General features: G+C 37.2%; 1 protein-coding gene across 5 annotated transcripts in view; it reads left to right on the top strand.

Moving 5' to 3' along the window:
- Positions 1-13351, top strand: part of ST3GAL5 (ST3 beta-galactoside alpha-2,3-sialyltransferase 5) — a 31013-nt gene extending 17662 nt beyond the window's left edge. For 3 of the 5 annotated variants that reach the window (XM_089510980.1, XM_089510983.1, XM_089510982.1), the window contains exons 2-7: positions 392-503; positions 4850-4964; positions 6473-6816; positions 7106-7292; positions 9763-9921; positions 11543-13351. In XM_089510980.1, the coding sequence (XP_089367106.1) occupies positions 392-503; positions 4850-4964; positions 6473-6816; positions 7106-7292; positions 9763-9921; positions 11543-11806 (1181 nt within the window). In that variant the 3' untranslated portion in view covers positions 11807-13351. Of the gene's footprint in view, positions 1-391; positions 514-3839; positions 3982-4849; positions 4965-6472; positions 6817-7105; positions 7293-9762; positions 9922-11542 lie in introns of those variants that run through there. The other 2 variants (XM_089510984.1, XM_089510985.1) reach the window with 2 other exon arrangements.
- Positions 13352-14757: the final 1406 nt, after the last annotated feature.

The raw sequence follows: 14757 nt of genomic DNA, 5'->3' as shown, positions 1-14757 counted from the left end.
TTCTCAGTTTTAGACAAATTTCTTTAACTGTTTGCAGGAGTGGACATAAGAAGCTACCTTATAGTGAATTAGGTCATTGATCCATCTCACTCAGTGTTGCTTGCAACAGCTAGCAGCAACTGTCTGGGGCTACTTTCTCAGCCCTACAGGGTGAGGCCTCATTCTGCACAGAAAGCTGGGACCCCTCCTCCTAGATATACACCTTTTCTGCCAACAAGATTCAGAGGGAAACGGGGATCTTTTAAATATAATTAAGCTTTCACCATTAGCAAGAGAAACAGACTATTTTCAGTCAGTAAGAAAGAGGAGGGAACAATTAATGTGGTGGATATTTTCTTTTTAAGTGCAAGGTAGCTGCATGTTTTTAACATAAAGTGCTTCCTTTCCACAGCAATGCTGAGTGAAGAAACTTCTGGCCACATGAGAAAGAAATGTGTGTCTTCTCTACCATGCTCTGACTTAGTTACTCATGAAGATGAAAAGGCCAAGTGGGTTTTTAAAAGGTACTTTCAAGTAAGTGTCTCCATTAGTGATGTCAAGTAAAAGTTCTTGTTAAAATTCTAGTGTAGTGTTACTTGTTATGAGTAGGGAATATAAGTCCAATTGCTGCATTTTTGTGGTTTGTCTTTACCTTAACAGTATGCTTCCCTTTAACAACATACTTCTCTCATTTTCCTACTTCCGTTATTATCAGTTTTCCTGTCAATGTTTGTGCCCCTTTTTGTTCTTCCCAAGTGGATTAGATTTTTTAAAAAGGAAATATATTGTGGTTCCCCTACTGCCCCCAAATATTTCACAGATATGTGAACCAGGACAAATGTGACCAAGCAGCTTCATAGTGTGGTCAAGATGATAGAAGTTATTGATGGGTAAGGACAGGCTGTGACAGTTTGCTTTTCCTCAGCCTGCTGGGAGGGGGGCAAGACTCAGCCCAGTCATCTCTCCCTTGGACTGAGTTAACTGAGGGCAGTCTACTTTTGCACTTTGAACCCAGTTTGCAGCAGTTTAAGTCAAGTTAAGACAGAGGGGAGAAGTGGAAGGAGGGGAGAGAAACTGGGTCATTTCAGAAGCAGATGAAAAATTGAGATGACAGAGGAGTAATTTTCCCTGCCAAATAAGGACAGTTAGAAGGTATGAGTTCCCAAAAGGTGCCTCAAATTCTTTTATCTCTCCCTCCACATCCGCTGCATTTATGAATGTAGAAAATGAATATAGAAAAACCACAAATGAAAAAACACTATTCTTTTTACCTAAGAAAACACCTCTCTAGGAATTTCGAAGTCCTCCAGTGCAAATCTGTGGCCAACATCTGCCAGAAATTGATCATAGAATCATGCTGGAGGGCCTACAAATGCCCAGAGAACTGTTTTCTGTAGAAACTTTTTAAGTTCTCCATCATGATCATCGTCCAGCAGATTTTTGCTGGAGGACCTAGAGATTCCTAGAGAGAACATCCTGATCAAAACCGCAAATAACCAAATCCACAAAAGTCAAACCTGCAAATGTGGAGGGCCACCTGTATTTTGAAGTTGTTTTTAAAAAAGAAATGGAAACATATTATACTTTTTGGCAGCTTCCTCTGAAATGTGATATTATAATTGTCCCCAGTCAGTTTGAAAAACTTTTTAAAACTTGCATGTATCTTGGGTCAGCAGTGTCACCTAGAATCAGCAAACGTGTTAAAAAATAATTAGAGTCAGCATCACATAAGCCAACTTTAGTTTATGAAGGTTCCTTTTTTAAACTGACTGCATTATTGTTATGATTAACCAAGTTCCAGGTTTCTATGGCACAGTTAGATGTCTTTATTGAAAAAAATAAACAATAAAATGCTTCAGAACCCTTTTTTTCTGGCTGTGCAGAAAGAGTAGCATGAAACATACATTTACAGATAGGTCTTGTTCACATCTTGCTGAACCATAGTTTAACATGACAACTTAATGCAGCCATCTTTTTCATATCTTTCCCCTTTTCAAAGTGCATCCCTTATTTTCTTCTCCATCTTATGGTCATCCTAGTAGCATTAGTCATTAGAGTGATAGTCTGTCCTTGTAGGATAATTTAAGTTTCCTAAAGTTTCAGCCTTTGATAAGGAAACAAAAATATTTAAATATCAAAAATATCAAAGCCAAGCCTGTTAATAATAATAATAATAATAATAATAATAATAATAATTTGTTTTATTTATATACCGCTGTTCCAAAGATCATAGCGGTGAACAGCAAGTAAGCTAATCTAGCTTTAAATCAGCAGGGTAACAGAAATGTGCTTTTGTCTAGCTATGCTTTCCTAAGACCTGGAGCTGACTCTGAAAACAACACAAATAGCTTGTAGTTCAAAACAAAAGTTTACTAATGGCTTTAATCTATATTTATATAGAAGCTGTATCCTAATCTAGCTAGATCAGGTAAAAAGAAATATTTATCTCACCATCTTTCCAAAGAAAGTTGAGAGAGGAGGAAGATGGATAACATGCAGTTTAGTTGAAAATCTTTGAGAGAGTTTGTTAGTCCCAGAGGGGGAGTGACCTTTTATCACATGGTTAAATTGAAAGGGGGGGGGGCTGCATGCAGGAAATCCCTATCTATCATAAGAGGGTGAAAGATGATGCAAAAATCTTGCAACAGTCTCCATTACTGAATTATTTGGCTATGATATTTTCACTTGTAGTGATTCTGTGAAGAAGTTTGTTCATCTTATTATTTTTATACTTTAGTGGTTGTAAGGCCTTGAGTACAGTGAGTCCTCCACAGTCGCTGGGATTAGCGGTGCAGGACCCCCGTAAAAGTGAAAAAAATGCAAATGAAAAATATTATTTTTTTAACCTGAGAGAACACCTCTCTAGGAATCTCTAGGTCCTCCAGCTCATGTCTGCTGGAAGTTGACCATAGAATTGGGCTGGAGGACCTACAGATGCCTAGAGAAGTGCTCTGTCTAGGAATCTCTAGGTCATCCAGTGTGACTTCTCATGGATATTGACCACCAAGTCGCGTTAAAGAACCTAGAGATTCCTAGGGAGAATGTATTAATGAAATCCGTGAATAACGAAAGCCGCAAAAGTCCGTGCCGCAAATATGGAGGGCCACCTCCATGTATTTAGTAACTCCACATCCAATTCCCTGTTTCACTTAATTTCATATCTGATTTAACCAGTGTATCAGCTGTCTTCTTCCCTCTATCATAGCTTTCTAGCATTAGTGTAGAAGGTAGTAGTCCTATACATTGCATCCATCTACACTTAGCCTTTTTATGTGTTGTGTCCAACTTAAAGATACTTGTTGCTATTGTGTGCCTTCAAGTTGTTTCCAACATAAGGTGACTCTATCATGGTGTGTCCTTGGCAAGATTTGGCTTACCTTTGCCTCCTTCTGAGACGGAGAGTGTGACTTGCCCGTACCAAGGGCAGTTTCTTACTGTTATTTGTACCTTTGGAATTCCTTAGGAAGTATGCAGAGATCTGTGCAGCAGTGATTGTGGGAACTAATTTGATATCAGTGAAAGAGAGAGATTTTTAAAATTGTGCTGGGTACAGAAATGTTAGGGTTTTGAGATCAAATGGCAATGTATTAGAGGCTAGGTATGTGACACCTGTCCCTTTGAAAACTTTCTATATGGTTTTATACCTCAAGGCATACATGAAAGTTGCTCAATCTATTACATATAAAATCTGCTAGATACAATTCATAGGTATAATGATCTTAGCACATTTCCAGTGAACCAGTGTCCTAGTTCAGACAAATGACAATATTTTTATGTGTACTAGAAGTATTAGCTTTTGAACAACACAAGGCTGAGCAATTTTTGTTTCAAATTGTAATCCTTTAGATTTGCAGACAACAAAAGCCTACACATCTTGGAACAGAGGAGAATCTGCTTTACTTAGTTTTATACTTCATAGTGCCTGAAGCAGTGATGTGGCTTTAGCTTGTCATAGACAGTAACCAGAATCATTGTAGAGAGAAGCATAATGAAGAAAAGATTGTAAGTGACAAAACACAGTTGCTTCTGCTTATAGTAATGGAATAATCAAGAGCCTAAACACATTATCGGGCAGCAAGTTCTTAGGATATTCATAATCTGATACACATCTAGATAAGTATATTGAAGATCGATGTGCCAGATACATTTCTCAACTGGATTTCAAATTCACAAAAATGACACCATGTATATTCTCCGCTTTACGCACACCTTACATTACCTATTTTATATGTCCACATGTAGGTGTCTTCCAGGTGTCCTTACTTGTCACATACTACCACCACCACCACCATGACAAAAACATATGGCTAGAAAGTACAAAAAGGGGCAAAAGAAATCATTGTTGTTGCTGTGTGCCTTCAAGTCATTTCTGACTTATAGCAACCTTAAGATAACCCTATTACAGGGTTTTCTGGGCAAGATTTGTTCAGAGTAGGTTTGCTTTTGCCTTCCTCTAAAGCTGAGAGTGTGTGACTTGTCCAAGGTCACTCAATAGGTTTCCACTGCCGAACAGGGATTCAAATCTTAATCTCCTGAGTTGTAGTCCAATGCTCAAACACACTATATGTGGAGAAAGATAGCAAAAGAAATTTCCTACTGTTACTTTGTACCTTTGGAATTCCTTGGGAAGTATTTCCCAATACTGTAGTTTGGGGGAAAAAAGAGTCAAAAAGTATCTAGCTTTCTATTCCAGAGAATTACTTAAAACTCACACAATGATAGAAAATGAAAATGTGCATACTAATATAAATGTTTAATTCTGAATTGCTAATAAATATTATCAAAATATATGAATCACTTTTAATACCTGTTAATGTGTCTGACAGGTTTACTTTTAGATCTCTAACAGTCAGCATTTTTTTATTTTTAGACATGTCGTGATAGTGGTGATTGGTCTTTGCTTCATTTACATGATCAAGTTAAGCTTTGATTCAAAGGACTGTGACATGACAAGAATTCATTATGTCAATCCAGCACATGTGAAGGTTAGTTATGTGTATCATTTTAATCTTTCTGTAACATGACAATTTCTGGCATAGGGTTTAGTAGTGTTTGCATCAGTTGAAAATACAACTAAATGAATTGAGTTGTGCTTTGCATTCCCATTATTTTAATTACTAGTAGTTTTATGTTCTTGTCCAGATATGGGAATATGGTGGCACTGATAACAACTAGGCAATTTTGAAACAAAATTAAACATGAAAATAAGAAACTAGAATGCTTTGAAAGCGAAATTGCTTGCATCAATTTTGATATACTGTGACCTTTAAAAAGTTCACAGGTCTATAGTGATGTATTTGTTAGGCTTGTCAGACATGTATCTTAAAGTTACAGAAGCCCTTTATATCACTGACCAAATGCCATCAAATGAAATAGTCATACCCATCTATGTGACCAGAAATGCCATTGTGTTATTCTTTTGCTTGGACATGTTAAAACTAGTTTCTTCAGAACAAAACATTTGAAAAGTAAATGCCAAAAATGGTGTATTTTTCATTTTTACTCAAAGGAAGAATATGCATGTTCTGATTTTAAAAAGTGTCATGAAGTATGGGAAGTATTGTTTGAAATACACTTGTCCCTCCATATTTGCTAGGGTTAGGGGCACAAGACCCTCGTGAATGTGGAAAAACCGCAAATAACAAAAACATCATGTTTTTACCTGAGAGGACACCTCTCTAGGAATCTCTCGGTCCTCCAGTGCCACTCTGTGGTCAAAGTCCAACAGACTCTCACCATAGAACTGCCCTGGAGGAGCTACAAATGCCAAGTAGAGTATTCTCTCTAGGAATCTCTAGATCTGTCAGTGCAACTTTTACCATAGTTGACCATAGAGTTGCACTTGAGGACCTAGACATTCCGAGAGAGAACATATTAATCACATCCGTGAATAATCAAATCTGCAAATATCAACACCACAAATATGGAGGGATGAGTGTACTGTATTACACAGATGTTTTTGTTAAAGTTCTTTTCATAGTCATTAAAAATCTGAAGCTAGTACTTACTGAAATCTTTATTTGTTTAAAATATTAAATATGCTAATAATGTATGCTGCCCTTCATTCTCACAGATTCCAGGTACTGTAGGCGTGAGTAAAAGTAATAGAATAAAATGAAATCTTCATAAAACAACTTAAAGGGAAGTAAATAAAATAAAATAAAATAAAACATAACACAACAAGTCAAACAACATACTTAAGTATAAAATGTCTGGCTAAAATAAAATAAAACATAACACAACAAGTCAAACAACATACTTAAGTATAAAATGTCTGGCTAAATGCAAAGTTTCAACCTGGATCCTAAAATAAAGTAAAATAGAAATAAATAAAAATATGACATTGATGAAATGAGAAAGATCAAACCAGTGTGGCTAAAAGGTTGAAAATGCATCTTCATATTGCTGATTACTGTTGAATGAGTGTCTGTGCCACAGCACTCCTAGAATATGAGCAGAATATGTGTAGCTTAACTGCTGTGTCTTGTTTTAGAGAACGCAGAAGTATGCTGAGCAAGTTCTACAAGCCCCATGTCGACCATCTTTTGTGAAGAAAGAAATGAGCAGGTTATTTGAAGAGAAATACAGTATGAATGCATCTCCTTTTATAAGAAAAGACATAAAAGCACAAGAAGATGTCTTCAAATATGAGCCACCCTTTGGATTTCACAAGTTTTCTGAAAAACTTAAAGACCTATTGGAACTTTTACCTGAGTATGATTTACCAAAAGGCTTGCAGTCAAAGCACTGTAAGCGTTGTGTAGTTGTTGGGAGTGGCGGGGTACTTCATGGACTGGAATTGGGCTATGCCCTGAATCAATTTGATATTGTTATAAGGTACTTGTGTTTTTCCCCCTTATTTAAAATTCAGAATTAAAGCTAGTACTTGAAAGTAATCTAGAGGTTTTTTTGATGAAATGTTTTGGTCCCTTTGTCACTTTGTGAAAATAATGTTATTTCTTTTCAATGTGGATTGGATAGTTTTCACGTGAGGACCATTTAGAGTTTATTATTCTGGTGTTTATGTGTTTAATTTTTGAAAATAAATCTAAAACGCATTATAAATGAGATATTTTAAGTATTTACTTATAAAATCACCCAGTCATGTATTTTGTTCACTTTGTAGATTAAATAATGCACCAGTTCAGGGATATACAGATGACGTTGGTAATAAAACCACCATAAGAATGACCTATCCAGAAGGTGCTCCTTTATCTCAACATGAATATTATCCAGATGGTTTGTTTGTTGCAGTTCTGTTTAAAAGTGTTGATTTTGGTTGGATTCAAGCCATGCTTAAAAATGAAACATTGGTAAGTAAAACCAGCAAATATTTCAACACACATGTGCTTTTATATTACTCGTATAATTCCTAAGTTCCAGATCATTTTACTTTATGTGTATTTACCACAGATAATTTCTATTTGAATGGCTGTCAAAGTCAGTGTGATTTCTCTGCCTGTTCAGAATGCTTGGAAAGCTGCATAATAAACCACTAGAATGTTTGTTCAGTTTCATGGTAAGCACTCTGTGGTTTACCTAAGGGACATGATTGGGATAGATCAGTAGAGTTAGGAATTGTGGGAGAGGACAATGTGAAAATATAACAAACAACAAATCTCAGAGGGTCAGTTGCATTGCTCTACAGAGAAGAGGGTTGTTGTTTTTTTACCAGAAAGCTGGTATGTTCTGCTCTACAAAAATGAATATCCTTTAATACTTTTCTCACAGTAGGGTTTGGCATATCAGTTTTGTTTTCAAGTATCTGCATCCAGCACTCAATGTATTATAAGAAGCCACCCTAAGATAGATTGAGAGCAGCTTGGCATCATAAGCAGGCAGATTAAAAGGGAAAAACGGATGCCTGCAGAGAAAAATTGAAGAAGTTCTGAAGTTAAAATTTAACTTTCTGATAACCTGTTTGGCACTGGAAGTGTTCAGTAGAAAACCTGGAAATTTTCCTCTGTTTTATATTTTAAGTCTTATAAAATTTTTTGAAGGTTTTTGTCTTGCTCTTTGGGTCAGTTTGGAAATGTTTATAAGCACTGATCAGTTAATTAATAAAATAGTGTGATTTATTGCATTGTAATTAGTGTTTTAATTTGAAAGGTCTAATTTACAGTGAAGATTAGAACTTCCAACTATTGTTTCCACATCTGAAGGAAAACGTGTTTGCACAGCTACAGTGGTATCACCATTAGCAGAATGCCACTCTTTCCCAGACCAAGCTATATTGCATTGTTTACTGCAGGCATGCTGCTGGAACCCAACACTGAAAGCCTGTCTTTCTCCAGCCCTCCTTCACCATCCTCCCAATGCCAATGCAGGAAAATAAAACAAAACAAAATTAAATTTAATTTAAAAAATAAGAAAGAAATCCAGCTAGATAGAAGACAGTGGAGGGCTGGGATCTGGTAAAAAGACTTTGCAGAAAGGAATTTCTTTATTAGATTATTTGTTAACTGAAGTATGCCTGTATATCTACAATTCTGGTTAATATTTCATTTCTCACTTCAAGTAGGCTGCAGTTCATGAATGCTTATGCCATGATCAATTAGTTAGTTTTTAAGGTGACATAGGATTTTTTTGTGATGTTTGTGCTACAGCAAACTAATACGGCTGCCCCTTTTGAATTTGGTATAACTACATTATTTACACTGTACAGCTATGAACTACAAACACACAGTCCATTTGGCTTCAGCAGAGCTAAATTGGCCAGTGTTCAAGTATGGCTTTTATGTTGTTTTTGGATGGCACCGCACTATCCTTCCTGGTTTGTAAGGCCTTTGCAGTTGATACTGTAGTGCGCTGGTAAACAAATGTGAAAAGAAAAGATTTTTAGCTATTCTGTTTTTCTTAGGTTAACTAAAATGTAGCCACTTTGCATATCCACTCTCAATGTGAGAATTTAACAATCTCATGTATTAACATAAAGTAAACTGTCTCATTTGGGTGATAATTGTGGACATCTTTATATTTTATTAAATGGAACATCTGAGTTATGCGATCAGCATAGTCCTCAGCAGAAATAACTTATAATTAGATGACAGTGCAGTACATATAGATTTTTTTCTTTAAAAAATACTTTTTCCAGTTTTATTTACAAGCAAATTGTAATATCTGAAAGTAACTACAATCGTCCCTCCATTTTCGCAGACTTCAAATCTGCATTCTTGGTCCTTCACGGACTGGCAAGCAGGGAGGGTTAAAATGGAGCACATGCCTGCAGCACACACAGCCATTCAAGCTTGAATATGTGCGAATTTCCATTTTCCGGGGCGAGGCACAACGGATCTCCGACGAAAATGCAGGGATGACTGTAAACTGTATTGGATGTTATGACAGCCCTAGGCCAGTTGGAGTGCCATTCATAAGATATATATATGATCTCCCAATGCCATTTTTGAGGCCCTCAGGGCCCCCTGGCACACTTAGGTTTTTTCCAACCCATTCACCCACGCACCATGCCTTGTAGTGAAATTTCATCACATTTTAGGTCTGGACTCAGGTCAATACTTTTTTTGAAGTGGAAGTTATACTTCAAGATCATTTTTTGGGGAAAAAATATTCTCAGCTTAAAATGGCTTGGAGGGGTCTTGGCAAAATTGCCTCCATGCTTCCTAGGGGCAAAGGGGTCATGTATTTATATAGACAATTTAAATGGGGGATTTTTTAAAAGGCTTCCTTTTTCTAGGGTGTTGGTACCAGGATGTGTACCATTTTGAACTGTATGAATTAAAATAAATTCCAGAATTCATTATTATTTCTGTTTTTTTCATTTAGTCACTGTGGATGCGATTGTTCTTTTGGAAGCAGGTGGCTGAGAAGATACCTGTGATGCCTAAACAATTTCGCATCTTGAACCCAACAATCATTAAAGAGACTGCTTTGGATATTCTGGAGTACCCGGCACCTCGACCAAAGTTCTGGGGATGGGATAAGGTGTGTGCCTCTTTTATGGATGAAGCTGCTGTCATTTTTTTCCTGTGACCATTCAAATACTATAAAATACCATTTGTAGTTATTTCAGTTTCTAAAATAATATAAGGATCACATGCTTCTTGGTATCTGGGGACTGCTATATTGGGAGTTAAGTTGATTTTCTTTAATCTTTATCTGATAATACTTGATGATTACAGCATCAGGAATGAAATGCTTCAATGATTTGATAAGATTGAAATGGTTTAATTTCATTCTCGATTTCACTCGCCACTGAATTAATCCATTTCATACTCCACTAGGTTGAATCTGGGCATAGAAAATTTGAAAACTCACTAACAGTCTATGCCAGTGATGGCGAACCTATGGCACGCGTGCCAGAGGTGGCACTCAGAGTTCACTACAGTTTGTCACTAGAAATCCAGAGGGACATGGCACTTTGCGATAAATAAGTGGGTTTTGGGTTGTAGTTTGGGCACTCAGTCTCTAAAAGGTTCTCCATCATTGGTCTATGCATGTATAGTAACCCAGGCATTTCATAAGATGCCATGAAATACTCCAGAATGCTCATACCTTCTCTGTGTTGCTGACATATTTGAATTCAAGAAACATCTTCCTTCCATTTCAGTCTTGATTCATGTTTTAGAGTCAATCTGCATGCATTCTTCTTTAAAAACTTAAGTTAGCTATGTTTATTTAGAAGGGAGCACAGTTCCATAAGGTTCTGACCAACATGCACCTCCAACATACTGTTTGCTTCCAGAGGTATCACTTACTTCAAACACCACCTGTGGAGGCAAGTAGCATCCAGGGGATTTTAAGTGATATTCAGTGGAAAACAGGTAAAAGGCCCGATCAGGATTGTTGTCTGGATTGTAGCTCACACCACTGTTGTGTTTTGTTTGGAAGAAAATAAGATGGGATAAGATCATAGCCATCATCAAATATCTGAAGGGCTGCTATGGAGGAGGTGGAGTCAGCTTTTTTTCTGGTGCTCAGGAGGCAGGATTCAAACCAATGGATTGAAATTAAAATAATAGAGATGCTGACTAAGTATTAGGAAAACGTTCAGATAGTAAGAGGTGTTTGATAGTGGAATGGTCTACCCCAGTGGTGGTAGACTCTCCTTCATTTGGAGGTGTTTAAACAGAGGTTGGTTATTCATCTCTCAAGAAATCAGTAGCTGTGGATCTCTAAGCTTGAGGGTTCCCTGTTTATCATGGAAAAATGGATTGCAGCACTGGAAGAACTGTATCATCAACTGCAAAAAAAGGGAGGAGGACAAAAAAAGTGTTTTGAAACTAGATGGAAAAATGCTGTGGTTGCCTAAGAAAGGTCTTCTGTCCATTATGATGCTATGCTACAGGATCATAAAATCAGATGCACATTCTCCATTTCTCCTTTAAAAATAAAACCTAATAAAAAGCATCATGTGTGTTACAGGTCCATGTAATGCTGTGACTGCAAGAGTTTGGGCAAGAGATATAATGATGTGTTAATTCCTTCTAAACTGTTTTACTCTGTGGAATATATTTGTTAGAAATTTAATCATTTTCAGAATAGAGTAGCAGCGTTCAATTCAGCATCTATTCTAATTTTGGAATGCCATTTTTACCCCTTTTAGAATGTACCTACTATTGGAGTGACAGCAGTTGTTCTGGCTACACATTTATGTGATGAAGTGAGTTTAGCTGGATTTGGATATGATCTTAGTCAACCCAACACACCGTTGCATTATTACGATAATCTTTGCATGGCTGCCATGAATGGACAAACAATGCACAATGTTACTACAGAAACAAAATTTCTCCAGAAACTGATAAAAGAAGGAGTTGTGACAGACCTCAGTGGAGGAATATTTTGCACCTTCTGCAAGAAGTCCAGCTAATGATTGAAACTGAGCCCAAAGACTGGATTCTGCATGTTCCTTGTGGATTTCTCCTTTCCAAAGGAGGCTCTCTCAGTGTTTTCATCATGCCCTAAAGAACCCCTGATCTCCATGTTTAGCACATTGAGTTGACAGTGTTTTATGTAGTGCTTTCCACAAGAATTTTGTTGGTAAAGGACATTTCATTAATGTGTATTTGATGGCTGGAGCAGTTTTCATAAGCTATTTTGATTTTATAGGTCGTTAGGCTTTGGTACATGCTACCCAACCCAAACAAAGAAAAAAAATCTCAAATGGTTCTTCATGCTAATATACATGTTTTTATTTGAGAATATGAAAAATGAGTTATTTAAGTAACATATTTTGGAGAAAGAGGTCACATCCATAAGTTCCAAAAGTTTACTTCTCATGTTGTTTGTGCATGAACCTTTTCAGCAGCAAAGCCAAAGGACTGCAAAGCACCTTTTCATTGATATGGCTAGGAAGTGCAATATCCACTTCCAGTTTTGAGGCTGGGCCTTTAATAATTGTCAGGTGTGGACAGGTGCTATGTTAAATCAACCAACAGGAAAACTGCTACAGACCACAGTAGGAAGAGAGGTTTTAATCTCATTTCCTCTGCACATTCCACTTTGTGCAAAGAACCGGCTCAATGTCTCACAAAACTACACTTCCCAGGAGTTCTTAGTATTGAACCAGGACAGTTAAAGTGATGTAAAACTGGATTATTTCTGCAGTGTAGATGCAGTCTCACCTCTGAAATTGCCAGCTGCTTTGCTCTGCTCTCTGTGCTTCAGACGTGCTGTCAACATTTTCATTTTAAAGCAGCCTGTGCACAAACTGGATAGTTTTTGCAGTGTGTTTTGGACCAAAGACACATACTTTCCCAAAATATCTAGAGAATAATAAATTGTATATTATTTCCTAGAATAGGGAACTTGGTTGGTAAAATTCCATATACTTAAGTTATTTGCAAGATAGCCATTAGCCTGTAAACAAAGTGGGGGAAATACTCAAATGTTTTGAAAAGACCTTCAATTTCTCAGAACTGGGGGGAAGGTGTAAGAAAACACTAGAGGAAGTCATCAGCTTGTCTCCACAGAGAACTTCCAAATTTAAAATACAAATTCCTGTCATTGGTCTCTTGTTTTAGTCCTCCCAAATCATATTGTGCTACTAAAATCCTGACCTTTTTTTTTCCTGCTCACAAATTGTGCCAATGGTGGGAATCTCTTGAATTTAGGCAAAGTTTGAGACCTATAATGTTATGGAATCTATTCATAAAAGGGGGAAAGAAATAAGATCGACTTGATACTGGTCAAACACAAAATATTAAGGCATGCAGAAGTAAGAAAAAAGAAATGGAAGCAAGGAACGAGAAGACAATAGAATATTCAAGTACTTACAAACTCATAGTATGTAGCATGCCATAAATTCAAACAAGCAACCACAAACTTTCCCTTGTGTTACATGGGGAAATTCAAGAAGGGGAAAAAAGGAAAATGAGTTTAAATCTTTCTTACTGGGCTGTTTTTGTGGCCATGGGGGGGGGGGGCCTTTGGGCAGAAATGCCCACCTACAGTATATTGGGTCGGGGGGGGGGGGGGGAACGACAAAAATTTAATTTTTTTGCTGATCGTTTCAAAGTCTCCTGGGCTCCAAATGTGCCCCCCTAGCCTCCCATAGTTGCCCACTCAAATCACACAATATATTTTGCACAATTTATATCATGTTCCTTATAGCATAAATCTATGTTCATGGGGCAGCTAACAAAGTAAGAAGCAATAAAAGATACAATAAAGTATAGAAACGATCACAACAAATAATCATAGTAACTGTATATTCATGCAGACTAGCTGAATATGCTAAGAGCAATGTATAGGCATGGAAAACAAAAAAAAAAGCAATAATAACTTTCTTATCCACCTCTCCCCATGGATCATGACCGAGGACAACAACGATTGACAGGCAGCATCAGTTAAATCACACATCAATTTAAAAGGACAAATAAGATATACACATATTAAAACAATCTGCATTTAAAATTCATGGTTTAACATTAACGATGTAAAAATCATCTGGATAAGCCTGCTGGAAGAGACTGGTCTTTAATGCTCTTTTAAATTCAGACAGCGTATGCGTAATTATGATGCGATCACATTTAGGACTAGAAACCAACCCCCAAAGGGATTCTTCACATATTGTAGAGAACACCAAGGAAGGCCTTGCTCAGAAGGAAAGTAAATAAGGTATGCCTTGCCCTGAATCTCTCCTGCCCCCCAGGCCTGAGCACTCCTAGTAGTGGGAGAATAGCAACACATTTGTTCTGAATCCCATTTGTAGTCTAAATGCAAAACCTTTTCCTCACTTCCCATAAATGTTTGCTTGGATGGTTGTACATTCGGCCCTCTGGGGTATCTATTCTGGACACTCACCTGCGAAAACAGACTCTCCGATATTCAAGCCCCATAGGTTTGAATGGGGCACGCACCCACAAGTGAGTGTGCACCGTGCCCCATTGAAAAAAAATGCAAGGTCGACCCTCCGTGTATATTTAAGACCACAGATCTCAAGTCCATGAGAATGGAGGGTGACTGTAGTTTGCTGCAGATTAGTAATTGAACCTGAAATGCCTGTTTTAATTTGCCCTTTGGTTCTTTGGCCAATGCTATTCTAATTAATATAAAATGCCTTTAAGCGTCTGGGAAGAAATGTGAAAAATGGTTACTTCTATGAGTTATCAGAAGCCAATATGACATTAGCAAATAAAATGTAATCATCTGATTCTTGAGCCATCAGTTTGACTTGCCAATGTTTGTTCCTTCCATCATGTAAAAGTTGGGGCCGGGAAACTTAAGTTTGATTGATCTCAGTGGGACCAAGCATCACTTAAGTCTAAATCTAACCCAGTTATCCCAAACTGTCTATGATATGCTATTGTGTTGTGTGTT

The sequence above is a fragment of the Sceloporus occidentalis genome, unplaced genomic scaffold (assembly GCF_023333645.1).
Source record: "Sceloporus occidentalis isolate IW3139 unplaced genomic scaffold, rSceOcc1.0.p SCAF_2, whole genome shotgun sequence".
Classification (NCBI taxonomy): domain Eukaryota; kingdom Metazoa; phylum Chordata; class Lepidosauria; order Squamata; family Phrynosomatidae; genus Sceloporus; species Sceloporus occidentalis.
This window is presented reverse-complemented; position numbering and strand designations above follow the sequence as displayed.